This window comes from Acomys russatus, chromosome 19 (genome assembly GCF_903995435.1).
Source record: "Acomys russatus chromosome 19, mAcoRus1.1, whole genome shotgun sequence".
Lineage (NCBI taxonomy): Eukaryota > Metazoa > Chordata > Mammalia > Rodentia > Muridae > Acomys > Acomys russatus.
The window spans coordinates 52299913-52325712 of record NC_067155.1 but is presented as its reverse complement, the minus strand read 5'-3'; the positions used below and the strand labels follow the sequence as shown (position 1 = coordinate 52325712).

At 52.7% G+C, this 25800-nt stretch overlaps 3 protein-coding genes across 9 annotated transcripts in view; 2 read left to right on the top strand and 1 right to left on the bottom strand.

Moving 5' to 3' along the window:
• Abcb9 (ATP binding cassette subfamily B member 9) overlaps positions 1-17424 on the bottom strand; it is a 49189-nt gene extending 31765 nt beyond the window's left edge. For 2 of the 3 annotated variants that reach the window (XM_051161472.1, XM_051161470.1), the window contains exon 1: positions 3159-3306. The gene's annotated coding sequence lies outside the window, so the exon portion shown is untranslated. Of the gene's footprint in view, positions 1-3158; positions 3307-17276 lie in introns of those variants that run through there. The other variant, XM_051161469.1, reaches the window with a different exon arrangement.
• A 445-nt stretch (positions 17425-17869) lies between these two features.
• Positions 17870-20527, top strand: Ogfod2 (2-oxoglutarate and iron dependent oxygenase domain containing 2). Of its 3 annotated transcripts, XM_051161478.1 has the most exons (7): positions 17930-18093; positions 18414-18470; positions 18830-18943; positions 19045-19144; positions 19576-19703; positions 19913-20170; positions 20240-20527. In XM_051161478.1, the coding sequence occupies exons 1-7, from the start codon at positions 17965-17967 to the stop codon at positions 20501-20503; spliced, it is 1050 nt and encodes a 349-aa protein (XP_051017435.1). In that variant the 5' UTR covers positions 17930-17964; the 3' UTR covers positions 20504-20527. The 3 variants fall into 3 exon arrangements, with proteins under 3 accessions (XP_051017436.1, XP_051017435.1, XP_051017437.1); XM_051161479.1 differs by lacking the exon at positions 20240-20527 and having other exon boundaries at positions 17870-18093; positions 20004-20174; XM_051161480.1 differs by lacking the exons at positions 17930-18093; positions 18414-18470; positions 18830-18943; positions 19576-19703 and having other exon boundaries at positions 19046-19144.
• A 1360-nt stretch (positions 20528-21887) lies between these two features.
• Positions 21888-23643, top strand: Arl6ip4 (ADP ribosylation factor like GTPase 6 interacting protein 4). Of its 3 annotated transcripts, XM_051161486.1 has the most exons (6): positions 21888-21909; positions 22027-22200; positions 22507-22779; positions 22856-22973; positions 23397-23466; positions 23556-23643. In XM_051161486.1, the coding sequence occupies exons 2-6, from the start codon at positions 22038-22040 to the stop codon at positions 23610-23612; spliced, it is 681 nt and encodes a 226-aa protein (XP_051017443.1). In that variant the 5' UTR covers positions 21888-21909; positions 22027-22037; the 3' UTR covers positions 23613-23643. The 3 variants fall into 3 exon arrangements, with proteins under 3 accessions (XP_051017443.1, XP_051017444.1, XP_051017442.1); XM_051161487.1 differs by having other exon boundaries at positions 21892-22191; XM_051161485.1 differs by having other exon boundaries at positions 21892-22200; positions 23556-23642.
• Positions 23644-25800: the final 2157 nt, after the last annotated feature.

Here is a 25800-nt window from a genome sequence, read left to right as displayed (position 1 = left end):
ACGAGGCCCCTGGGGACTCACTAGGGACACTAAGTGTGGACCTAGCAGCCGGGGGGGGGGGGGGGGTGTAGTTTGGTTAGGTTTAGGAAGCAATGGTGCCCTGTTAGTAAAACAGGCTATGCTGTGAGCCCTCCATGGACAGGGAGGCGCTGAGTGACAAGAGATGATCCAACCTGAGGGACCCCTTTTCCCTGTTGCTCTGGTGGCCACACCATGGGGGCTGATGTTGAGCCATAGGGTCATCTAACCTTTTACACGACGTCAGTTTGTCTGCATCTCCATTTGCTGCTGGGGAAACCGAGGCACAGGAAGACAAACTCACCTGCTTGGATCACTCAGCCAACCGGGCCCAAACCAAAGGAGGCCCTGTGTGAAGGGCCCCAGCATCAGGGTCCTCTGTCTGTGCACACTTCACGCTTGACATTCAGCAGGTGCCTAATAACTGCACCGCACACTTAGGGAATGAGCGAAGCCCCACACCACCTGCTTTCCGTGCTAAGGCTATCCTCAAGATGGCTCTGTGAGGTTTGCACTGTCGTCATTTTCATGTAGCCAATGGCCAAAGTGAGGCCCAGAAGAATTTGCTCAAGACCACACAGCTGGTGGAAGGCAAAGAGTCAGTCAACCAACACTGACAGGATGCGTTTCTTTAAGAAAAATAGTTGGCATCACTGGGGGCTCAGTCAAGCAGCAGAGGTGGCGACAGTAAGAGACTGTATTCTCGATGGGAGCATGACCAAGACACTGCTAAGTGGTTTACATACATTGCTGTAAGACTCCCATGAAATATATCCTAATTTTACAGTTTAGACACCCGAGGCACAGAGAGCTCAAGTGACATGCCCTAGGTCACACAACTAAGCAAAGCTCCAAAGTCTGTCTGTGTTTCACACCTCTGTACTTGATAGCAGTCTCTTCCAGCTGGGCATGCTCCCTGATGCCTGCTAAGGAAGGGTCTGAGGTGGGGGGGCCCAAGCCTCAGGGTTTTGGGGTTTCTTTTTTGGTCACTCCAGCACTGCCAGGCAGATTTGAGTGTGTGTCAGAGCTATGGCTTGATTACTCAGCATCTACCTTTCCAAAGGGAGCCGGGGCCAACTGGGGTCACGGCAGAGGGAGGGACCAAGACAGGCAGGCTCCCTGTCCCCAGCCTTCCTCCAGCGCTGCTGGGTCCGAGCTGCCAACGCACCTCCCGGGCTCAGTCTGCTGCAATGCAGACGCCTCAGGGAGCGTGAGTGGGTGAGCTCCACTCGGAGCCCAAGAAGGGAAGCTCCTGGCCTAGCGCCACCTCAGGCCTCCTGCCAAGCAAGTGCTAGCTTCACTAGGCCTGCCAGGCAGCCAGCTGCTGCCTTGTTGGGTGGGCACCAAGGGTCCATGGCCCCTAGGAAGGGGCCAAGGCTCAGGAGTGAGACAGGAAGATCAGCCAGATATGGGGAGCTGGCCTGCAGGCTGGGTGCTAACCAGCCCCCCTCTTCTGTTTGTCAGTCATGGGAGATCCCTTCCTGAAACCCAAACAGTCCAAGTAGCCAGCTGCCCACACCTAGGAGCCCCGAGTGCCCATGTCCACTGGAAAGAACACTCCAGATGTTAACATCACAGGCTAGCTGAAGCACTTTTGCAGGTGGCAAAAATGAAGCCTGGGAAAGGATGTAGAGAGACCTATCTAGGGGTCATCCAAGGCAGAGCACCCATAGTACCTAGGTCCCCTGCTTCCCAGGAGCTGTCCCCTCCCACTCCAAGCTTCCAGGGAACTGACTTCAACTCAGGGCAGGGCAGGGCAGGGCAGGGCAGGGCAGGGTGGCAGGTGCTCATGTTAAAGAAGCTACTAAGCAACTTGAAGTGGAGAAGGGCACAATCACGAAGGGAGGCTGCTGGGAACCACATGCCTCTCCTCCATCTCCTCCATCTGCCCGGACTCTGGGGACGAACAGCTAGGTGGAATTGGAGGACAAAGTGTGGGCACACAGGTGATGTGCATGGCCCAAGAGAGAAGACGGTGGCTAGAGAGAGGCACAGCAGGCTTTGCTCAGGGGTCAGGGTGGGGGTGGGGTGGGGTGAGGGAGTGGGTGGGGGTTGGGGGGCAATAGGGTCCAGGAAGACGGGGCAAGTTGACTTGACCCAAATGCTAAGGCCTGGCACAGGCCTGGCAAATGATTCCAGGCCCACTGGGTTGTGGTTTGTTTTGGTGTTGGGGGTAGAACTCGGGACCTTGCTGGTGCTATGTAAGAACTTTCCCTTAACTACACCCAGGGCCGGGGGGTGGGGTGGGGGGAAGAGCCAGCTTTTTCTTCCCTGTAGAAGAGATGCCTGCCTGGAGTACCTCCAGCTGTCAGTTGTAGACAGGGTAAGCAGGAACAGCCAGGAGAGACGTAACTATCATTACAAGCAGAACAGCTACCCATCTTGGGTTCCCTGGTGCCTGTACCTGCCAGCTCTGTGACCCAGTGCCCTGGGAGGCTCACTGCCACCATACCCATTACAGCTGGAGGGAACCCCCAGACTTTACCCTCCGCTGGAGGAGGAAAGGTGCGCCCAGGCTAATTAGGAACTGCAGGGGAAGGTCCTGTTTCAAGTGGCTCCCATTCACCCCTCACTTTGCAGGCTTGTCACTCCGAGGGCCCAGCCCCCGGAGAGGCACTGACTGTCCTTGTTGCTTTGGGGGTCTCTGGAGACCAGGGCACACCCAAGCTGGGTCCACATGGCTCCGTCCTGACTCCCGCCCTTGCTGGGCCCATCACATCCCACTGCTGTGACTGGCACTCGTCGGGCGACGCCAGGTGGCCTCAGGGAACCTGGTGGCAAACCAAGAGGGTCCTAATACCTGTCCCCACGCCATTTGCAGCAGGGGCATGGAGGCCACCCCTCTCTAGGGGTGTGGCGGAGGGCAGCGTCAACACACTCACAGCTATCTCAATTAACTCAGGCCAGCGAGGAGGTGCCCCTGGGACCGCAAAGGCCCGCTTGCCGGCAGGGAAGGCTTGGCCGAGGCCAGGCCTGGCGCTCGCAGCCCTCAGAGGTCACAGTCGGCTTCATGCTGGGCCACAGGCCTCCAGGGTCTCCTCCAAACGCACCTCATCAGGTCCTACAGACAGCGTCTCAGAAGGGTCAAAAACCGGCCGAATTCCCGCAGCGAGCTCCACAGAGCTGGGGGCGGCCCTTACCTGCCACCTGTCACCAGGTGAGCCGTGGAGGGGGAGGGACACGCCGAGGCCCGGACGCAAGGGCGCAGGATCCCGCCTCTCACCGAACCCGCGCAGCGCTCTGCTCCGCACGCTGCCGGCGCCGCGCCGCTACAAGGTCGGAGCCCAGCCCCGCCGCCGCTGACAGGCGGGCGGCGCCGGGGGCGGAGTCTCAGGGAAGTGGGCGGAACATCCTGGGCGGGGCGGGGCCTCTGAGACAAGTTGGCAAGCCCTCCTGGATGGGCGGAGCCTCAAGGAAAGTGGGCGGGATATCCTGGGTAGGGAGGGGCCTCGGGGAAAATAGAGAAGGGAGTCTTCCAAGGGAAAGGGTGGGGGCGGAGTCTTCAGAACAGGGCCTCAGGAGAAATGGGCTGAGAGAGCCTCCCTAGTGGGGCGGAGCCTCAGAGAAGTGGGCGGGACATCCTGGGAATGGGCGGTGTGGGGGGCGGAACAAAGCCTCCCAGGATGGGGTGGAGCTTCCGGAGCAGAACACTGGAGGGACCTCCCTGGTGAGGTGGAGCGTCAGGAAACATAGGCGGGACATCCAGGGTGGGAAGATATTTAGAAGTGGGTGGGTCACCATGGGAGGCTAGGGTGGGCGGAGTCTCCAGAATGGGGTGGGGTTTCTGTGGCTGTAGGCGTCTCCGGGGCGGGGCCTCCAAGGGGCGGGGCCTGAGCTCACAGCCTGAGCACCTTCAAGAAAACCAGCTTCCACCTGGCCCGAGGTGCTAAGTGCTAGATGCTCTGCACCTGAAGCCCTCAGTACACACACAGGGCACACAGCCTGCCAGCCCTGGAGGATGTGGCGGGGTTATCAGCCTCATTCTTTTACTATCCATCCAACAAGTCTGTGTTGGGCACTAACTGCACCCTCTGCCATCCCAAGCATTTGAGAACTGGCCATAGCTTTATGCATCTGTAGTCCCAGGTTCTGGGGAAGCTGAGAAGAGAGGATCATTTTAGCTGAGAAGTTCAGGACCAGCTTGGGCAACAAAGACTCTGTCTCTCAAAGAAAAATAAAGATGGACCCAATCAAGATCTCTGCCCTTCCGGGAGTACAGTCTAGTGATGGCACCAGATAACATATGTTAGAAGTTATTGTACATAGTAGAAGGGAACACATTCTGTGGGGAATAAGGGAATTTATGGACTGTGCTGGTTAGTTTTGTAAACTTGACATATATTGCAGTCATCTGGGAATGTCAGTTGAGAATATGACTCCTTTAGATTGGCCTCCAGGCACGCCTACGGGGCATTTTCTTGACTAATGACTGATGTGGGAGGTTATCATGTGCCCTACTGTGGGCAATGCCACGTGATTTATAGTGCTGCAACAAAGCAAGCTGAGCAAGCCAGGGAGAACAAACAAGGCAGTAAGCAGCATCCTTCATGGCCTCTGCTTCGGTTCCTGCTTCCGGGTTCCTGCCCTGACTTCCCTTCATGATGGACACTGAGCTGTAAGCTGAAATAAACCCTCTTCCTCAAGTAGCTTTTGGTCATGTTTTATCACAGTGAACAGGAGCCCTAATGAGAACATGAACTGTGCTAAAAAGACTGCCGTGTGCAAGACAGAGCAAAGGAGACAGGGAACTCCCTAGAAAATATGAGAAAAAGTGTCAGGTAGCAAAAAGTGCAGTAAGCACACCTTGCTGGGGATACAGCTCAGCAGCATGGCACTTGCTTACTTAACCAGCATGAGGCCCCGAGCTCCTGTGAATGCTGAAAAAAACAAAGCAGAATAAAATAAACCCCAGTGATAGGCTTGGGACAACCTTAACTGGGAAGGCCTCTAGGAAAAAGGAGAAGGACTAAGCCATAGGAGAATGGAGGTGCATTCTAGGATCAGGATTGCAAGTATATTGGCTTTGGGTAGGAACTAGCCTGACTATTCCAGGAATAGAATGGGTCTGAGTGGTTGGATGCGTGGGTTCAAAGAGATCTTTCCACGCCCGCTTATCTGCTATCTGCAAGTAGAGACTTCAGCTGCTCTCTGAATTGAAAATGGCCTCTGCTGGTCCCATGAGACAGTTTCCTGGGAGGGGAATTTGGAAGTTGTTCTTTTGGGTGGGGTTGTTTGTTTTGTTTTGGGCTTCTTTTGGGGGATCCAGTAGGAATGTGTTCTACTGGTAGATTCCTGAAAGGGAGCTAAGATCCAGTTGTCAAACAGCTATGATTGCGAAGGTATGGGAAATAACCGAAAAGCCATCCATAGGGAACTGAGCTGATCATTAGACAGCAGTCCCTCAGCAGAACACTGGGGAGCAGGCAGGGAGCACACACATGTTGCTTACACAGAGGACGAGACCACCACCTACGTCCAATGGGTGACGTTGAACAATTGTCTGCTTGTGTTAAAAGCAAGTGCAAGTGGATACATGTATCTGAAGAGTGTCTGGAGTGGGTCGTCCTACAGGCTTGAGTGACTCAGGTAGGTCCACATCCTGTTCTCTGTGTGACATCAAGCACAGGAGAGAAAGTGGGATAGGCACTGCAATACTGTGCAAGAAGTACTGAGTACTGTGTGATAAGCATTGCAGAACTGTGAGAGTCCAATGTGGCAAGGCCTGCCAAGATAGCCCAAGCAGTTTCCTCCAGTTTTAAATTTTCCATCAATAGGCTGGGCGTGGTGGCACACGTCTTTAATCCCAGCACTTGGGATGCAGAGGCAGGCGGAGCACTATGAGTTTAAGGCTAGCCTGGTCTACAAAGCGAGTCTAGGACAGCCAAGGCTACATAGAGAAACTCCCTCTTGAAAAACAGAAACAAACAAAAAATTTCCATCAAATGGAGAAGCTCTTCAAGACACAGGGTGTTTACAGGAAGCTGACACAGCAGGTTGTTCTAATGGACGCTGAAACATTCCATCTTGCAGGTAAGCTCAGGAAGGAAACAACTCAAAGTGCTAAGGAAGTTCCTGAAACTGACCAAATATACTAAGCTCTGACCGGCCGCACTCCAACAGCATATAAGCAGTAAAGACTGCTGAGAGTTGCTCTCAGACAAGTTGAGCTGTCTAGAAGAGGATGAGTTCAGCAGAGCTGCCTGCAAAGGACACTCCAACCTGCTGAGCTGCCTACAGGCTGTGTAATGAGCTGTCACCCATGTTTGGGTGGGTTTAAGTGATGCAGCTTTCTTTTGAGTCATTTCTGCTCTTATAAATATCCCCCAACAATACTTACTGGTAGAGAAGTTTTAATTCAGAACATGGCTTCTCTGGCAAGAGATCACATCCGAAGACCTTCTAGGTCTGTGTGATCTGGCTGGAATTCAGACACACTGGTTGGTGGTGCATATACCTTTAATCCAAGGAGACAGAGGCCAGCAGATCTCTTGAGTTCAAGGCCAGTCTGTTATAGAACAAATTTCAGGTAAGGAAAGTGGTCCACGCCTTTAATTCCAAACAATGAAGGTAAAACTAGTTTTAGAAGGAAGCACACCCATGTTTGAAAGTGATGTCTAATTAAATAAGTGGCAGACAAAGTTATGAATCAAAGAAAGATTTGACAGAATAGGATATTCCCAACTCTCAGGAGAAGAGAGAGGAAAGGGAAGCTACTTAAAGGAGCAGCACAGAGAGTGGCAGAGGGGGCAGCTTTACAGAGAAAGGTTGAAGAGAGAACAAACTGGACACAGGTGAAGACAGAACGAGCCAGCGAGTGAGAAGGAGCCAGAAGATTAGAACAGATTGCCAAAGTTAATATGAGGCCAAGCAGAGCAATTGAGTCAGAAGCCGAGAGAAGCCAGTTTGAATCAGTCACCTTGGAGAGGAGTTTGAACCAGAACAGCTGAGTTCAAACAGCTAGTGAGAGCTCAGAAAAAGCTGAGTAGTGGTGGTATATGCCTTTAATCCCAGCACTTGGGAGGCAGAGGCAGGCAGATCGTGTGAGTTTGAGGCCATCCTGGTCTAGAGTGAGTTCCAGGGCAGCCAAGGCTACAGAGAGAAACTTACTCGAAAAACCAAAAAAACCGGGGCTGGAGATATGGCGCAGAGGTTAAGGGCACTGACTGTTTCTCCAGAGATCCTGAGTTCAATTCCCAGCAACCACATGGTGGCTCACAACCATCTATAATGTGATCTGGTGCCCTCTTCTGGCATGCAAATGAACATGCAGGCAGGCAGAATACTGTGTACATAATAACAAATAAGTAAAGATTTAAAAAGAAAAACCAAACAAACAAACAAAAAAAAAAAACCCAAAACAAAAACAAAAAATGAGCTCAGAAAGAAGGTGATCTTATTCAGCAGTAAATCTCAGAGGCTGAAAACATTCAGATTACATTAGATTAGATTAGATTGTATGGATTAGGCCTAGCTTAGCAGAACAGAGGCAGTAAGCTTCAGAGATGACAATTAAATCAGGCGAATAAAAATTACTTTTACACTCATTGTTTCACCAAGTTGGACTTTGGTGGTATCTGTGCTTTGGTCCCCTATCTGGGCGAGTTGACATTTGAGCTGACCTCTGTTTACATCTCTCCAGGAACAGTGGCTCACAGAAGCGGCACACAGTAAAGACTGATGGGAGCAGGGCTGAATCATGTCCAGGAAAGGTGGGAAACCTTGATGCACCTAACGGCACCAAAAGGTTTCAGCAACAACTGCCTGGGCATGGAGGCCACTCAGCAGGTGCTTTCCAAGCCTGAGGCTCAGTTCAGTCCTTGGGACTCACGGTTGTGGGAGAAACTGACTGCATCAAATTGTCATCCTGTGTATATGTGCTTGCACACACAGATTTGCACACACATAGATATGCACATGCATATACAGGAAATCACACATTTACACACACACACACACACATAAAGACAGACAAAAGGTAAGTAATAATGCGATAAAAAGTTGGGAAAGTGATGTGGGTTTCGCCATGTGCTGCATATCTACACAGGGGCTTTGCCCCGCCTCCTAAGATGGCAACTTCTCCAGCCTTTAATAGGCCATGACTCAGTATAGCTTTTTCTCTCAGCCAAGGGTAGGTTTCCAAAACCCGTGCCCATTTCCATGAGATGTAGCCTACTTTGTGGTTGCACCAAGAACCTCTTTTTTTTTTTCCTTCTTTCTTTCTTTTTGCTGCTGTTTGATTTTTCAGGCAGGGTATCTCTGTGTAACAGCCCTGGCTGACCTGGAACACACACTCTGTAGACCAAGTTGTCTCAAATTCTCAGAGACCTGCCTGCCTCTGCCTCCTGGGTGTTGGGATTAAAGGCGTGTGCCACCACACTGGCAAAACCCTGAGCCTCTTTTCAGCATCCTTTCCACTTAGCCCCCCCAGGCCATAAAGCCACCTCCAGTGCAGTTATGGAAACAGACTCGGGTGAGCTTGGACTCAGAACCTCTAGGTGAATCACTGCTAATGGGTCATTTCTTTTTTTGGGTGATGGATGTTCTAGAGCAGCCACATAATTCATCAAACCTATTAAAAAAAAAAAATCAAACCTCACTGGCTTTCCCTCTAAATTGGTGAAATCTGCCACACATGAAGCATATCTCAATAAAGTTGTCATTTAAAAAGGAAACACCATCCCTCAGCGGCTAAGAGCACTGGTGCTCTTCCAGAGGTGCCAGGCTCCGTCCTGTCAGAGGATATCTGAAGAGAGTGTGGACTGAAGAACCTGTTTCTAGTTGTGGTGTGGCTCAGCCCTAGCACACACCATTTACACAGAGCTTTCTGTAAACAGACTTCAATGCAGTTAGCTTCAAGGCAAGGGCAAGAACCGCTGTATCTCCAAGATGTTCCCGTGTGGGGACTCAGTGATGGTGAACCCGCTCATCGCAGGCAAGGAGAGTAGGGGCCCTCCTGTCTGTGAGAGCCTGCTCGCTCGCTGCCCTGCCCAAGGATGGAAATAAAGCCCTGTGGGTTTTGGTTGTGTTCTCTGCCTCTCTGAGCTAGCAGGCTTTCACTCTAGCATCTGGCTCAAGTCTACATTGGTAAAAATCAAATGGTTGGGATTTTGTTTATAAAACAACACTGTTCCCCACACCCACCACCATCTGTAATGCCAGTTCCTGGGTATGCGATGCTTGTCCTGGCCTCCCTGGGCCCGTACACAAGTGGTGCACAGATACACATGCAGGAGAAACACTTATACATACAAAAGGAAACACTTTCTAAAGTGGAGGAACACTGTGATCACTTTCCAACATAGGAATTGGTTCAAGAAGGTAAAAACTCGGCACGTTTGTTGGTTATTCTAGGATAGATTTTTCTCCCCAGGCACAGATGTAAACTAGGTATCCCCAAAGACTTGACAGTAACCCATTGGGCCTCCGTTAGAGTGACGTGGACTCATCCCAATAGAGAAAAGAGAGAGGAAGGGATGAGGCTGTAAAGCTAGGCCTGGTGGCAGACACCTATAGTCCCAGCACTCAAGGAGGCAGAAATGGGTCATCCTTGGCTATACAGTAAGTTTAAACCCACCCTCGGCAACATGAGCCCCTGTCTCAAAATAACAAAATAAAACAAGTAACAAGCCACTGAAACAACAACCAAGAAGCTAATGTCATTTGTTTATCGTCCCTGGGAATGAAATTGTTTTAAAGTTTTAAAGTGTGGGCTCCTCGAATTCACTGAACTTGGCTGGAATGGGGATTCGCACTGGGGATGGCAGGAATCCCAGAGAACCGAGAAAGGATTTAGAACCCCTCCCTGACTCCCCCGCCCCCCGAACCCAGAGACGAGGGCCTCCCACATCCCCCTGCCACAAGGTACCATGTGGAACCTACAAGATCTGGGGGGACAGGGAAGCCTCACCCTTTAGGTCATCCTAGCTGAGCCACAAGTTGCACCACGTGTGTCTAATGTGCGCCTTTTCTCTTGTTCAGTCTCTACTTCTGCCCATATGTCTCCAAACGCTTTGCTTCTGCCTGCCTGCCTGTCGCTGCTAGTTAGGACTTTGCTCACAGAGGCCACACCTCATCCATTTCCCTCATATTTCTACACCATCTCTCATTGTTATTTCTACTTCTTTTTACTTAAAAAAAAAAAGTGTGTGTGTGTGTGTGTGTGTGTGTGTGTGTGTGTGTGCGCGCGCGCGCACGTGCGCCTAAGTGCAGTACCCAAGGAGGTGAAAGAGAGTATTAGGTCCTCTGGAGCTGAAGTTGCCAGTGGCTATGAACTGCCCAATGTGGGTGCAGGAAACAGAACTTGAGTTCTCTACAAGAGCAGTCAGTGCTCTTACTCCAGATCCGTCTTTTTTCTCTTTTTTTTAAAGATTGATTTGGGCCAGGCGTGGTGGCGCACGCCTTTAATCCCAGCACTTGGGAGGCAGAGGCAGGTGGATCGCTGTGAGTTCGAGGCCAGCCTGGTCTACACACTGAGTCCAGGACATCCAAGACTACACAGAGAAACCCTGTCTCAAAAAAACAAAAACAAAAAAATATTATTTATACGGTATTTGGCTTGGATGTGAACCAGCAGACCAGAAGAGAGCACCAGATCTCATTATAGACAATTATGAACCACCATGTAATCGCTGGGAATTGAACTCAGGACCTTTGGAAGAACAGCCAGTGCTCTTAACTGCTGAGCCATTTCTCCAGCTCCATCTCTTTAATTCTTTAATTAATTTTTTTGTTGTTGTTGTTTTGTTTTGTTGAGACAGAGTTTCTCTGTGTAGCCTTGGCTGTTGTAGCACTTGCTCTGTAGATGGGGCTGGCCTTAAACTTAGGGATTAAAAGTATGCACCACCATATCCAGCCTTACTCTTTAATTTATGAGTATGGGTGTTTTGGCTGCATGTATGCCTGTGTACCACTTGTAGGACCGATGCCTGTAGAGTCCAGAAGAGGGCAGTGGATCTCCTGGAAGTTACAGGCAGTTGTGAGCCACCACGTGGGCGCTGGGAACCAAACCTGGATCTTGTAGAAAAACAGCCAGTGCCTTAACTGTGGGGCCATCTCTCCAGCCTCATCATTTTGCAACTGAATTACAACTGTACATAGCTTTAACGATCTCTAGGATCTGGGGACCATCACTTTCCCCTTCTAGCTACTTTACCCAACTCAATCTCATTTCTTTTCAAAGTCTATTTAATATTTAATCTTTACCATCACCCACCCTATTTCCCACTCCTAATCTTATTAATTAAAATCGGAGAGTACTCCACACAGTCCTTGGTTGTTTATCCTCCAACAGTTATTGAAATCAAAGAGGCCTCTGTGATTAACTGGCTAGTGTGACATTTGCTTAGTGGGAAATCAAACAGCTGAATTAATATTCTACTCGGGGAATAAAAATAGAGCTTACACCAGGCACCCGGAGCTCCTGGAGTGAGCAATTATTTTCTAAACCACATACTCAACACTGCCATATCTAAGCCCCACTTGAACACTGAAAACACTTCAATGGGAAGAAGATAGCTGATTAAAAAATAAATGAAAGTGCATAAAAAATAAAATAAAGCAAGCAATGAAATGGTATCATTTGTGTAAATCCTACACAGTAATATAAGAAACAGATAACACCAAGACAATATAACTCCTCAAAAGAAAAAAACAAAACAAAAACCCAGTCCTAGAGCAGTGACATCTAGCAAGAGTGAGTTAGATGAAATCCCAGACAAAGAACTCAAAATAATGATAAAGATGTTCAAAGTCACACACAAGCAGATGAATGAAATCAACGAGGCAACAGATGGTATGAAAGAAGAATTCAACAAACAGAGAAATGCTAAAAATTTGAAATGTTCGGGCGGGGGGAGGGGGGGAGAGGACTGTGTGGGAAGTCTCAGCAGCAGAAAGGTTAAGGAGAAGAGAGAGTATCTGAGCAGAGGGAATGGAACGATCTAACAAGGACAAAAATAAAATAATAATAAGGGGCGGGGCAGTGGTGACACGGGGCAGTGGTGACACCACGGGGCAGTGGTGACGACACGGGGCAGTGGTGACATGGGGCAGTGGTGACATGGGGCAGTGGTGACACCACGGGGTGTTAGGAGCCATAGGACCTTGCCTGACCTGCCCCAGCTGGCTGAGAAGCCCTGCTGGCTGAAAGCCACAGCTGTCTGCATACTTGAGATAATTATTCTGCCTGGCAACCACAGAAGATCCAGCCTGACCTTGAGAAAGAGAACATTCGGTGTATCGGGACTTCTGAGTAATCGCCCCCTCCCCATTTGCTGCCCTTGGGGCCTGGCCCAGAAGATTTTGTAACTTTCCACTGCATTCCTTCCTGCCCCCGCCCTCCCTGAAGCTTACTTTAAATTTGAATACCCCCTTACAATAAACGGCTCTTGACAAGCAAAGTTTCCTTGAGCCCTGTCTCTCTCTCAACCATTCTTTATCCACAGGTCGCGACCCTCCTCGCTCGCCCTCCAAATAACTGGACCCGCGGGTCGGGAAAACGGAGCAGTGGTGACACGGGCAGTGGTGACACGGGGCAGTGGTGACACGGGCCTTTCATCCCAACACTCAGAGGGCAGAGGCAGTTGGATTTTTTTAGTTTTTTGTTTTATTTATTTATTTTTTGGTTTTTTTTTTTTTTTTTTTTTTTTTTTTGAGACAGGGTTCCTCTGTGTAGCCTTGGGCTCGCTTTGAAGACCAGGCTGGCCTCAAACTCACATTAAAGGCATGCGACACACTTTCCAATATCAACCCTGCATACTAATGGTCTCAATTTCCCAATTAAGAGACACAGACTAGTAGGCCGCATACTAACTATCAATGGTACTATCATGTGGTGAGCCCTGACTGCCACACCACCAACCTGCCAGGCAAAGATGCACTCAACAGTGCAGTAATGGCATGACTGTTCTGGGGACAGCCGACATGATCCACACCAGGAAATTCATGCCTGGTGGTGTGTCTTGGTTATGGTTTTTATTGCTCTGATAAACACCATGTTCAAAAGCAAATTGGGGAGGAAAGGGTTTATTTCATGTACACACCCGGATCACAGCTCATCACCGAGGGGAGTCAGGGAAGGGACTCAAGTAGGGCAGGGACCTGGCAGCCGGAGCTGATGCACAGGCCATGGAGGTGTGCTGTCTACCAGCTGGCTTATACCTCCTGGCCTGCTCATCCTGACTTCTTTTTCTAAATTTATTTTAATTTTACTTTATGTGTGTTGGTCTGAGGGTGTCAGATCTTGGAGTTACAGACAGTTGTGACCTGTCATGTGGGTGCTGGGAATTGAACCTTTGGAAGAGGAAGCAGTGCTCTTAACCTCTGAGCCATCTCTCCAGCCCATCATCCTGATTTCTTAAAGTGTGCAGGACCACCAATCACTAGATAAGAAAATGCCCTACAGGCCCTTTTTTTGGTTTTTCGAGACAGGGTTTCTCTGTGTAGCCTTGGCTGTCCTAGACTCACTTTGTAGACCAGGCTGGCCTTAAACTCACGAAGAACCTCCTGCCTCTACCTCCTGAGTACTGGAATTAAAGGGTTGTGCCACGATGTCCCGCTTACAGGCCCAATCTTTTTCTTTAAAAAAAAAAAAAAAAAGCCTTTTCATATACTATTATGTATACAGTTCTCTGCCTGCAGGTACACCTGCAGGCCAGAAGAGGGCACCAGATCTCATTATGGATGGTTGTGAGTCACCATGTGGTTGTTAGAAATTGAACTCAGGACCCCTGGAAGAGCAGTCAGTGCTCTTAACCTCTGAGCCATCTCTCCAGCCCCCTACAGGCCCAATCTTATGGAGGTATTTTCTCAGCTGAGGCTCCCTCCTCTCAGATGACTCTAGCTTGTGTCAAGTTGGCATAAAAGTCAGCCAGCACATACTGTAAACCTCACCCAAAGCCCACACGGCTCAGGAAGTGCAGACCCTCGTGGGGAACCTAGTGTTGTTTTGCTGAATGGCATGCCAAAATGCCTTCTAGATATTTGCACTTATATCCATAGATTAGTGCTGCTCTTGGCCTTGCCCAGAGACACCGTCTTTGCGGTAAACAGCAGAGACTCATAACTGGTCCAAGTGCTGGGAATAAATGAGTACTGAGTGCTCAGCCCTAAGTAGGACATCCTTATCAACCTCCTCACCGAGGCTCCGGGAGCATCATGGAAGAGAGCAAGAGGATAGACAGGGAGGAGTGTCTGTCGTGTGTGCGCTGTCTCCTGGCCATGTCCTGGCCATGAACTCACGGACTTATTGCAGCGGGTTACAAAGAGGAACAGGAAGGAGTGGAGGGGAATGTATTGGGGTGTCTTGGGGGGCTGGGGGTAGATGATCAAAATGCATTGTGTATATGTATGAAATTATCAAAGGATAAATAAAAGGGGCTGGAGAGATGGCTCACTGGCTGGGAGCGTGAGGTGCTCTTCCAGAGGTCCTGGGTTCGATGCCCAGCACCGACATGGCAGCTCACACCTGTCTGTATCTCCAGTTCCAGAGGATCTGATATCTTCTTCTGGCCTCCATGGGCACTGCATGCATGCAGTACATAGATCTGTATGCAGGCAAGACACTTGTAGACTTAAAATAATCCTTTTTTTTTTTCCGAGACAGGGTTTCTCTGTGTAGCCTTGACTGTCCTGGACTCGCTCCTGTAGACCAGGCTGGCCTCGAACTCACAACGATCCGCCTGCCTCTGCCTCCCGAGTGCTGGGATTAAAGGTGTGCGCCACCACCACCCAGTGACTTAAAATAATCTTAAGTTAGTAACTTTTAAAATGTTACTATAAAGATTCCAGTCATTGAGGCATGGTGGCACTGAAGAAGTGTCAATGACACAGAACAGAGAGCTCAGAGATAAACCCAGAGACATATTCTCTTTGAGGAGAGACCCGAAGGACTGCGGCGGAGACGAGGCGATCCTGTCAGCAACGGTGGGAGAGCAGTTGCGCATCCATACATGCAAAGATGAATCTGAATGCGGAACCTATGACTTTCAGAGCATACACTCAAGGGGCACGGTGGGTGTCACGTCAAAGTGCTCGCTCCAATGATCCAGAGTCTGTGTCAAGATGTAAAGAAAGAAAGCTGTCCTTTGGCCCCCAGGTGTGTGCATGGGCACCCCCCCCCCCAACGGTAATAATAAATAAGAGAGGATCTGAGTTTGGTCCCCAGCACCCACATTCGGGCAGCTCTCAGCCACTTGCAGTTCCACCTCCCTGTGGATCCAGTGCTTCTGGGCTCTGAGGGCACCTGCATGCGTGTGGACACGCCCACCTACAGACACACATATAATAGAAGCTTCATTGTATTTGTATGCGGGGGCCACAGGAGACACAGCTCAGTTCCGCACCGCTGTACACATGACATATACACGTGAGCTTCCTGTGAGGTTTCGGTCGCTGTTCTCTGTAGTGACTGAGCCAGGGCTGGGCAGGGAGATGGAGGAGACACAGTTTGCATGGAGGAGTGGTGTTGGAGGGAGGGGCAATCTAAGGGATAAATGGTCCCCACTGACCCTACAAACTCCTATAAACAATGAGATTCAAACAGGTAAGCTGGGTGTGGTGGCCATCCAGAGAGATGTGCATCCTGGATCTCCTGCAGGGGTGGGGGGTGGGAGTAGTGGGTAGGCAGGACAATAATGAATTTTGACATGAGCAAATGGGTCTCTTTCTGGATGGCAGAGGCTTCCAGAGAACTTGAGACGAGTGTGAAACTTTAAACACCTTCTTGGCAGGTTGGTGTGGGCCAAGGAGCTGATCCCTGTGGAGGAAGTGGGTCCTCACAGTCCTGTTGTCTGGGCAGAGAGGCAGAGGTTGGGTTCCCTGAGGCCCAGTGACCTCACATCTGACAGAAGATGCACTGCTGGAGACTGAGCTGTCCCTTTAAGCACATCTCTGGGGTGTCAGACTTGAGCTCAGTTCTATACCTGCCACTCACAAGCTTTGTGACCCTGGATGGGCCAGTCTAACTGACCCGTCTGTTATTCACTTTCCTATGTCAAGAATGGAAATTGTAAAGACTAAACTGGACATGGGTAACATTGTTAACGGTATGCAGTGCTTCTCTGGACATGTCCAGGCGCCTGTGCGCATACGTGCATGTGTGTGGAAGTCAGAGGTTCATGTTGGGTCTCCCTTATGCCTCCCTGCCTTCATTTTTGAGGCAGAGTCTCTCACAGGTGCTGGAGCTCATTTCTTCTAGATGGGCCACTGAGCCCCAGGGTTCAAGTCTTTACCTCTCTCAGGCTGTGAGAGAAGTCTTACAGGAGGGCTGCACAAAGGAGAGAAAAACCACTGAAGCCAGCTAGAGGCTGGAGCAGTGTTCTCAACCTGTGGGTCTCGACCCCATGGGGGGGGGGTAGGGAACAACCCTTTCACAAGGGGTCACTGGAAACACAGATATTTACAGCAGCAATTCACAACTGTGGCAAAATGACAGTTATGAAGCAGCAACAAGGATTTTACGGTTGGGTGTCAGCACACCATGGGGACTGTACTCAAGGGTAGCAGCGTGTGGAAGCCCGAGAATCACTCACTGGGGTGCAGAGATGCAGCTGTGCAGGACACCACAGAAGTTTGAAGATGCTCAGCCAGGGCTACCTACCTTCTGAGCCCCTTGAAGGAGAACAGGAGTTTGTCTGTAGCACGACAGACACATTGGCCCACACTCACATGCATGCCTTGCACACTCATACTGGGGAGAGTCTCACTGATCCTGTGCAGCCAGTGTGCAAACCAATCCGGCTGTCCTGAGCTTTGCTCAGAGACCAAAGGCTATCTATGGTCCCCTATGGTTCAAGGGAGGGCATGGGGACCTAGGTAGCTGGAACCTTGGATCTCCAAAGATACTGATGATCATAGCTGGATAGGAAAAGCCAGGCCTCCCTACCCCCTCTGCCGCCCCCCCCCCCAGGCACAGGCTGTGAAGGATACCTCTGTCCCATGGGATGCAGAGTTTCTGTCACAGTCACACGTAGGACAGGGCTGGGTTTGCTGTAGAAAAATGAACTTGGGATGTGCTGTCCTGTGGGGTGTGGGCGTAGGTGGGTGAACGCCTATGTGAGGGAGTGTATGTGAGAGCACACGACATCAGTGGGAGACGGTTCTGGATGTGGAGTTTGCCCGCGAGTACGTGTGAACAGACGGATGGCAGGTGAAGACGTGGCTACACAGGGTGTACCAGTGTGTCAATGCATGCTGGCATCTATTGTGTGACCCCCCATCGAGATTCACAGAGACAGAATTCAGAATTAGCGAAAGCATACCGAAGCAGTCCAAAGAGAAGAGCCCCTGGGTTCTCCAATTCAGAGGTCACACGCTTGGTAGATCCCATCCTGGTCCTGACTGGATGCCTGGCCAAACGGCACCACTGAGCCTCAGTTTCACGATGACAGACTGGTACCTTGCGTGATGCTTGCTCTAAGGGGGCCAGCTGAAAATGTGGGTGCTGATCTCAGGGAAAGGCTTTGCCACTCTCATGCCCATTCCAAGCTGAGCAGGGTTCAGGGGTTATTTCGAGGCGACACAACTTCCTCCTTTCTAGCACCTCGGTTATCCCTGAGTGACACGGCTCTACAGACCGGCTTCGGGAAGTCCTCGCACCCTGGAAGAGGGAAACACAAGTATTAGAACGTGACCAGGTAGAGGGGCGTGGCCGCCACAGACCACGCCCACCCGCCCGCCCGCCCACACTGCATCCTACTGGAAAGCCGGCCGACTGGACACCGAACGTTCCAGAGCGTTTTCGACTAGACAAGTTCTGAAGCAACACGGAGCGAGCAGGGACCGATAGTGAATGCCAAACCCGAGCTCAGCCGCACAGCCGGCGCCTGGCCCGTCTTCGTTTTTCTCTGAAGTTCAGAAGTACCAGCGGCCCCTTGGCTGCCGGCGCCACGCCCTCAGCGGGGACGTACGCGGAAGTACTGCTACGGAAGCCTGCGGTGCCACTTCACCATGGCGACGGCCGCCCCGCGGAGGTTCTGCCGCTGCGCCTGCTTCTGCACGCAGAACCTGTACGTGGCGCGCTACGGGCTGCACCTGCGCTTCCGGGACGAGCAGCAGCTGCGCCGTGACTACGGCCAGGTGAGCGGCGGGGGGGCGGGGGGCGCGGCGGCTGGGGGGCCGGGGCGTGTGGGGGGTGGGCGACAGCGAGTGCAGGAGGGGCCCGGACACTGGGACCTGCTTTGCCCGAGGTGCAAACCGCGTCTTGCTGCAGCATGGCAGCTCCCTAGTAAGCTGAGAACACGCGTGCCGAATGCGCTGGATAAACGTTTTCACAGATCTCTCGATGATCCTGTCAGTCTCATCCCCGTGACATCAGGGGCGGCGGCGCTGAGGCTGGGACATGATTATTCACTTGTCTAGGATCGCATAGTCCTGCTAACTGGCGGTTCTGCTTGTAGCTCCTGCGGAGCCGTGGCTGCCTCAGCTCCCAGGATTTCCAGCAACTCTTGGAGGAGGTAACGAGCCCTGCCTGCCCTCTCTCTGGAGTCCCTTGGCCCTAAAAGACTTATTCGCTCTCCTTTCCTGTTCCGGCTTCCACTCCTATGTCCTGGCCCAGGAGGGAGACCGAGAAAGACCAAATTGTCTTAGAGCATCCCCTTCTGAAAAAGCTGAGTTGGACAGACGGGGCTATCACCCCTCTAACTGTCAGGACACCTTCACACCTGCAGTGAAGCCTGGCACGTTCAAAGCATAGGGCGACTTGCCTTCCAGCCTGGGCCCCACTTTGGTCCCCCTGGGTTTCGGTCTCTTCGCAGTACAATGGCTTTGGGGGTGGGAGGCCCCGATGTGTAACTAACTGCCTTTGCGGTCCCAGCTTGAGCAGGAGGTGGGCCGCCGCCGCAGGCTGGGCCAGGAATCAGCTGCCAGGAAAGCTCTGATTGCCAGCTCCTACCGTCCAGCTAGGCCTGACATCTACAGCACACTGCAGGTACCAGGCCGCTCTGGGAGCTTGGGGGCTGACTGAGGAGGAGGAGGAGGCTGGTCTGGTAGGGGTTAACTTCCCACAACTGCCCTGTGTTCTGCTCCCAGGATGCGTCTCTGGCCCCCGAGTTTGTGGCTGCCGCTAAATATAGTGCATCCCCGGGTGCGCATCTTGAGGGCCTTCTCCAGCAGCTGGAGACGGTATCAGGTGAGGTTCCATCACCAGCCAGCACAGGGGTAGGGAGCCTGAGGTGCCTGGGTATGGGAGGCTGGGTGGTTATTTTGGGGGGCAGGTGTCAAGATAGGGCTTCTCCGTATAGACTGGGCTGGAACTCACAGAGATCCTCCTGCCTCTGCCTCCCAAGTGATGGGATTAAAGGTGTGCGCCACCACCACCACCACCGCTGCCAGGAGGAGCTGGATCTGGTCTAAAAATAGGAGCTACCAGCCAGTGTGCCTGGAGTAGGGCGCCTCATCTAGTCATTCATCCAGTCACCCATTCACTCACTCACTCACTGGTCACCCAGCTAGGATCAGGGCATTAAAAGTCACTGTCCAGAGGAAACAGGCTTGTGAGGCAGTAAGGTGACAAGCTGGCTCATGAGGGCTCCTGGCCCACTGTCTGCCTCCCTTCTTCAGAGGAGAAACGCATCTACCGGGTGCCGGTGTTCTCTGCCCAGTTCTGCAGGGCCCTGCTGGAGGAGCTGGAGAATTTCGAGCAGTCGGACATGCCCAAGGGAAGGCCCAACACCATGAACAACCATGGGGTGGGTGAGGCTTTGCCTGTGAACCCCAGGGAGTGAGGGCAGTTAGTGTTGGGGGGCTCCCCTGTGGTGCTGCAGGCAAGCTGCTACCTGCCAGAGGCTACCATGAAAGCAAACGGCTTTCGCCCTTAGCAACATCTTCAACCAAGGCTTGCGGGGACGTGGTGAAGATGCCAAGGTCTCCCCTGCTGACTCTTGCGGATCCTTTGCAGGTATTGATGCATGAGCTAGGCCTAGATGACCCGCTGGTGACCCCGCTGCGGGAGCACTTCCTGCAGCCGCTGATGGCTCTGCTGTACCCAGACTGTGGCGGGGGCCACCTTGATAGCCACCGTGCCTTTGTTGTCAAGTACGCGCTGGGCCAGGACCTGGAGCTGGGCTGCCACTATGATAATGCTGAGCTTACCCTTAATGTGGCTCTGGGCAAGGCCTTCACAGGGGGTGCCCTATACTTTGGGAGCCTCTTCCAGGTGAGTGAGACCCCCCAGGTGGGGCCCTGGCAGGCATGAGTGCCCCAGCCTGAACTGCACCATCCTTAGGCACCTGCAGCCCTGACGGAGCCCCTGGAAGTGGACCATGTGGTGGGCCAGGGTATCCTCCACCGAGGTGGCCAGCTGCACGGGGCTCGGCCCCTGGGCACAGGAGAACGCTGGAACCTTGTCGTGTGGCTCCGGGCATCTGCTGTTCGAAACCGCCTTTGTCCCATGTGCTGCCAGAAGCCAGAGCTGGTGGATGATGAGGGTTTCGGTGACGGCTTCACCCGGGAGGAGCCCACCACAGTGGATATCTGTGCGCTAACTTGAGCCTCGTTCCCCCAGAGGTGTTGGTGCCACAGCAGAGGAAACTTCCACCATCTTGAGTAGGGAGGGCAGAAATAAACTGCATCATGACATTCCTTGGGTCAAAAAGACATGCAGACTTTCGGGTCACTCTTTGGATAGATGAGCTGTCCTAGCTGCTGAAAGACAAGCCTAGTTTGAGATGAATTACTGAGGGTGGAGGGTGCAGTGGGCCCAGGAAGGGGAGGAGCCACGAAAAGACATAGTTTTCATCTAGTGATGTCTAATGTCTGGGGAGCGCCCTCTCTTTCTCTCTCTCTCTCTCTCTCTCTCTCTCTCTCTCTCTCTCTCTCTCTCTCTCTGTGTCTCAGAGATGGGGCTGGGCAGCAAGAGAGGGAGGGGGCACACCAGACATCTACCTCAGGGCGGCTGGGGGGGGGGCGCTTTATTTCACTGCTCTCTCAGCAGTGCTGGGGAATGGGATCCAGACTTTCTGGGGTCATGTCTCTGTTCTGGCATGTCCAGCTGTGCGGCTCTGGACTCACTTGTGTCCCAGGTGTGGTGACGAGAGATGACATTTATAAAGCACTTTATAACAGCCTTCTGTTTGCTACTGTTATTTAAGAGCTTGCAACTGGCGGCTCCTGAGATTGGATGTGCTGTGCACTGCTGGGGTTACATATTTGAAATCCTAGGGACTTCCGTTGTAAGTCTTGAATTCTGGCTTCTCTGGGAAAGTGGCAAGATGCAGCAACACCAGCCTCCATTCTCACTGCAAAAAGCAGATGAAGCAGCGACTCAGCTGCACACCCGACAGGCCGGTGATTCATTTCCTAATCGGTTGTCACGATCTATGGCTCCTGATGGGCAACCTGTGTTTGCGACCTCCAATACTGAGTGATGTTGGAAACACCAGACGTCAGCCCAGCGGAGTTCTCAGTCTGGTGGAGTGGAGAGGATGGCACGCTAGGCAGGGGAAACAGTAGGAGGGCGGCTTTCATGAAAGTGAGAGGCCCGGGGGCGGGCCACGACCGTCTCCCACCCACGTGAGGGCGCAAGGCCAACCCTCTCGTTCTTGGAAGTAGGCGCGCCAGTGGCCGAAACAAAGTGCTTGGGACTAAAGGCAGCAAGGACTCAAATTACACCCGGACGGCATTCCGGGACGGCCCCAAGAAGGAAGTGGACCGGAAAAAACCTAACTCGCCGCCGTTTCCTCGCGCGAAGGCATGTTGTGGGCTAGTGGTTGACGTGAGACCCGTCAGCTCGAGACTCATCACTGGGCAGCCAGCTTGCCCCTCTTGCAGTTGAAGAAAACGGCGGACTTCCCGGCGCAGAGTCTAGTGCGCAGTCGTGTGGGCGGGGCAGGACCTTAAAGGGCCCGCGGTTCAGAGTCGGAAGAGCTGGGGTCTCTAAGTGAGAGGCTCAGTCGGGTGGGAATGGGTACTAGGCGCCCTGAGGACCAGGTCCCGTTGGCGCTGAGTTTGGAGTCACTCTGCGTACCTACCCAAGAGGAGTCGCAGGTTAAGCGCGTTTCTTCCGGTCTCTAGCCCGCTTCACTATGGCTCACGTTGGCTCTCGCAAGCGCTCGAGAAGTCGCAGTCGGTCCCGAGGTCGGCGAGGGTCAGAAAAGCGAAGTAAGAAGAGTAGTAAGGACGCCTCAAGGGACTGCTCAGCCTCCAGATCCCAAGGTCACAAGGCCAGCAGCATCTCCGGTGCTGAGGGTGAGGACCATGGGGACGGGGAAGGGGGTGTGTGGCGTCTGCTTGCATCTGCTGGGCCCGCCCCCAGCAAGCAAGGGATTCAGAGTGAACCTAGATTGAACCGTCCTGTGGGGAGGAGGCTCTGTTGAGTGAGGGTGTGCCCTATGCATTCCTTTAATGCGCTGGGTCTTCGAGGGCCGGCCTGGCCATCCTACCAGGCTCGCAGTGACTTCTAGAACCCCAAAGAAGGTTCCGAATGTGTTCTTGGAGGGCCTGTTGGGAGGGTCCTACCGAGTAGAGAGGCCTTACCTTCTCCCTGCATCACAGAGAGAAGCAAGCACAAGGCCCGGAGGACAGCGAGATCCAGCTCTTCCTCCTCCTCCTCCTCTTCCAGCTCCGCATCATCTTCTTCTTCCAGCGATGGCCGGAAGAAGCGAGGGAAACACAAGGATAAGAAAAGGAAGAAGAAGAAGAAACGGAAGAAGAAGCTGAAGAAGAAGGGCAAGGAGAAGGCAGTGGCGGTGCACAAGGCGGAGGCTTTGCCTGGCCCTTCCCTGGATCAGTGGCACAAATCAGCTGGGGAGGACAACGATGGCCCAGGTACCATGTGAGCCTGCAGGCGGTGAGGAGAGGGTCCGCTCCCTAGGTTTGACACCCCTTCTCTCTTCCCTTCCAGTCCTGACAGATGAGCAGAAGTCTCGCATCCAGGCCATGAAGCCCATGACAAAGGAGGAGTGGGATGCTCGACAGAGTGTCATTCGCAAGGTGGTGGACCCAGAGACAGGACGCACAAGGTGCAGAACAGCAGGCCGGGCCAGCTACCCCACCCTCAGTACAGCTGGGAGTATTGGCCCAGGATGGGCTGGGGGTGGGGGTGGGGTGAGGCTGTGACCATTTCTATAACAAAGTGCGGGGGAAATGGTCACTTGTGTTGTGACATCTCCACTGCTACCCCCTGTGCCTCTTGAGCAGTTGCAGGACTGGAAACGCCTTGGGGCTTTCCAAATGGTTGCTGTTGGCTGGCTTGGGCTGATGGTACAGATTGACAAGGGGGTCTCCATTCTGTCCCAAGGGTGGTAAATGACTGGGAGGAGCGCACAGGATCCCCCTGCTCAGGATGGTTGGGCTTGAGCCCCGAGAGCCCTTTGCTTGGGTCGTTCTGTTTCTGTGACAGAGTCCTAGACTCTGTCTTGCTAAGCTGATGCCCCCACCCCCAGGCTCATCAAGGGAGATGGTGAGGTTTTAGAGGAAATTGTAACCAAAGAACGACACCGAGAGATCAATAAGGTTGGTGTCCCCACTCCGCTCATGCTCTTTGCCCACATGGTGTTTACACTCAGTTCCTCATGCTTTCATCCTGTTTCCTCCTTCCTCAGCAAGCCACCCGAGGGGATGGCCTGGCCTTCCAGATGCGAGCTGGCCTGCTTCCATGAGGGCCCTGCCGTCGTGGGTTTGTCAACTTCTGTTGGTGGCTTGGAGACGGATGGGTGTAGCTACCTTTCCTCCTGTGGGTGACCTCTGGTCCAGCCCAGCATCATCTTGGGTGCAGCTGGGTGGCCTAAGTACCGACTGGAACAGTGTCACTATTAAATGATCTTGGTCACCGAGTTCCTGTCTTGTGGCTTTCTGTGCTGAGGGGTAGAACTGCAGCCATTCGACTGCTAGAGTGAGATCTTTGGGGAAAGCGGGCACGTCCCCTGTGGCAGTGAGCAAAGACTACCCAGCCACCCTGTTCCTCTTTGACTACCAGGACGAGCCCTGGCTGAGTCGAATTCAGCCTTGGTCCTTAGGTTGAACTCGTCAGGCCATTGCCTGTGTCCCATTCCATACATGATGACAGATCGGAGCCTGGCCAGGTACGAGTCCCAGCTCTGGCTGACTAGCAGTATCTCCTGGGGAAAAGAGGCCCACAGACCTACCTCACCGGGTCTGTGCATGGGAAGGGCAGTCTTTCTGATGTTAGCACGTGCCACTTGCTGCACTGGTGGCCTTACCTACCATACCTTCAGTGCTAAGATGCTTATGCCCTCCCCCCGCCCCACCACACTAGGAGATTCATGAGTGCTGTCGCAGTAATAAGACAGGAAGGAAGCCTCCTGCTTCTTTAATTGGTGTAACAGACTGTGACACAGTATACAGAGAGCACACTCAGGCCAGATGATGCCAGGACGGCATGGGGTGGGGTCAGGACGCGGTTCACACGTGGTCCAGAGAAACAGAAGGTTCAGGACAGATGGGAAGGGGCTGAGATGTGAAGATGATACCGGGTAGGGTGGTGGGCAGCTCACACAGAGCCAGGAAGGGGGTGGGGGCGGGGTCTTCGCCGAATCCTTCTTTAGAAATCAAAGAGAAGGCAGGTGGTTGGTGCTGGGTGGCTTCGAGGCTCAGTCCTGGGGACTGGGGGTGGGGAGGGACTGACTAAGGCTTCTACTCTAACAGACCTGGGGTGGGTGGCAGTCGGCAAGGCCTGCCTCACCCTTTGGTTACGAATGGCCAGGCCTGAGCCCCACAGGCTCAGCACCCGACACTGTAAACATTTTTTTGGTATTTTTAAAGGACGTTGACCTTCCTCTCTTAGTTTCTGTAAAAGCAGGGCTTCCTCAAGAGAATGAGCCAAAGGAAATCTTACGGGAGGCAAAAAGCAGACTTGAGGGAGGTTTTGGGGGAGGCTGCCCGTCTCGCCATCTATGGCTGAGGGCCCTGGGAGAGGCCCAGGGGACTATTGCTGTTGTCCTTGGCATGGCTGGCGGTTGGGCAGGAAGGGGCATTCAGAGCCACAGGGTGCTGCCCAGGGGAGAGCAAGCCTACTGACCCCAGGGTCTCCCTGGCCTTTATTGCAGGTGGCCCGAGACTTCTAGGCGCTTCTCCCAATGGCTGGTCACCTAGGCTGAGGCAAGATGGGTGGGGCTGAGGGAGGAGGCACTGGCCACTGGGGCCCCCAGTGGGGCAGTGATTGTCGGACCAGCAGCTTCCTGTCGGGGGTGGGGAGTGGTGGGGCAGATATTGCACGTTGACTGTGACAGTTTCATGGAATCTTGGTCCATAAAATAATCACTGCTTTATACAGATCGCTGGAAACAACACAAAGCTACACCTCAAAGAGAAGACCCTGATGGTCTCACTCCTCCAGACATTTTTTTTTCCCTCTGCACAAAATAAATAGCTTTCTTTCTGTGTAGGCCCGCTATGGCGGACCACCACACACCCCTGTGCTGTACATATATATCTACACAGCAAATTCAGCATCTCCTGTGCACCTACTCGGCCCAGCCACGCGGCTCTGATTCTGAGCCCAGCTCTGAAGCTACTCAGGCACAGAGCCTCGTGGCTGGACAGCAGGTGTGAGCTATGTGGGCTCAGTCAGGGCAGGGAAGGTCCAGGAGAATTGTGCTCAGTGCTGCGGGGAAGGCAGGGCTCAGACCCAGCCTGTAGGACGCCCATCCTTGCTTGGGGAGAAATAAAATGGCTATCTGCCCTTATGCTGACGAAGAGAGCTGTGGCTTCTTGGAGTTGACATTAAACGGAATGGCATTAAGAAAACCTAAGAGCCCCACCCACCCCAGAGTAGGAAGTCAGTGGAATTGTGGGTCAGGTGAGGCAAAAAAGCCCACACCTTGCCGA

Coding starts and splice junctions, on each gene's coding strand:
- Arl6ip4 (XM_051161486.1), top strand. CDS start 22,038: ATGGCTCACGTTGGCTCTCGCAAGCGCTCGAGAAGTCGCAGTCGGTCC. Junction 22,974..23,396: donor CCAGAGACAGGACGCACAAG/GTGCAGAACAGC, acceptor CCCCACCCCCAG/GCTCATCAAGGGAGATGGTG. Junction 23,467..23,555: donor GACACCGAGAGATCAATAAG/GTTGGTGTCCCC, acceptor CTCCTTCCTCAG/CAAGCCACCCGAGGGGATGG.
- Ogfod2 (XM_051161478.1), top strand. CDS start 17,965: ATGGCGACGGCCGCCCCGCGGAGGTTCTGCCGCTGCGCCTGCTTCTGC. Junction 18,944..19,044: donor ACATCTACAGCACACTGCAG/GTACCAGGCCGC, acceptor TTCTGCTCCCAG/GATGCGTCTCTGGCCCCCGA. Junction 19,145..19,575: donor GCAGCTGGAGACGGTATCAG/GTGAGGTTCCAT, acceptor TCCCTTCTTCAG/AGGAGAAACGCATCTACCGG.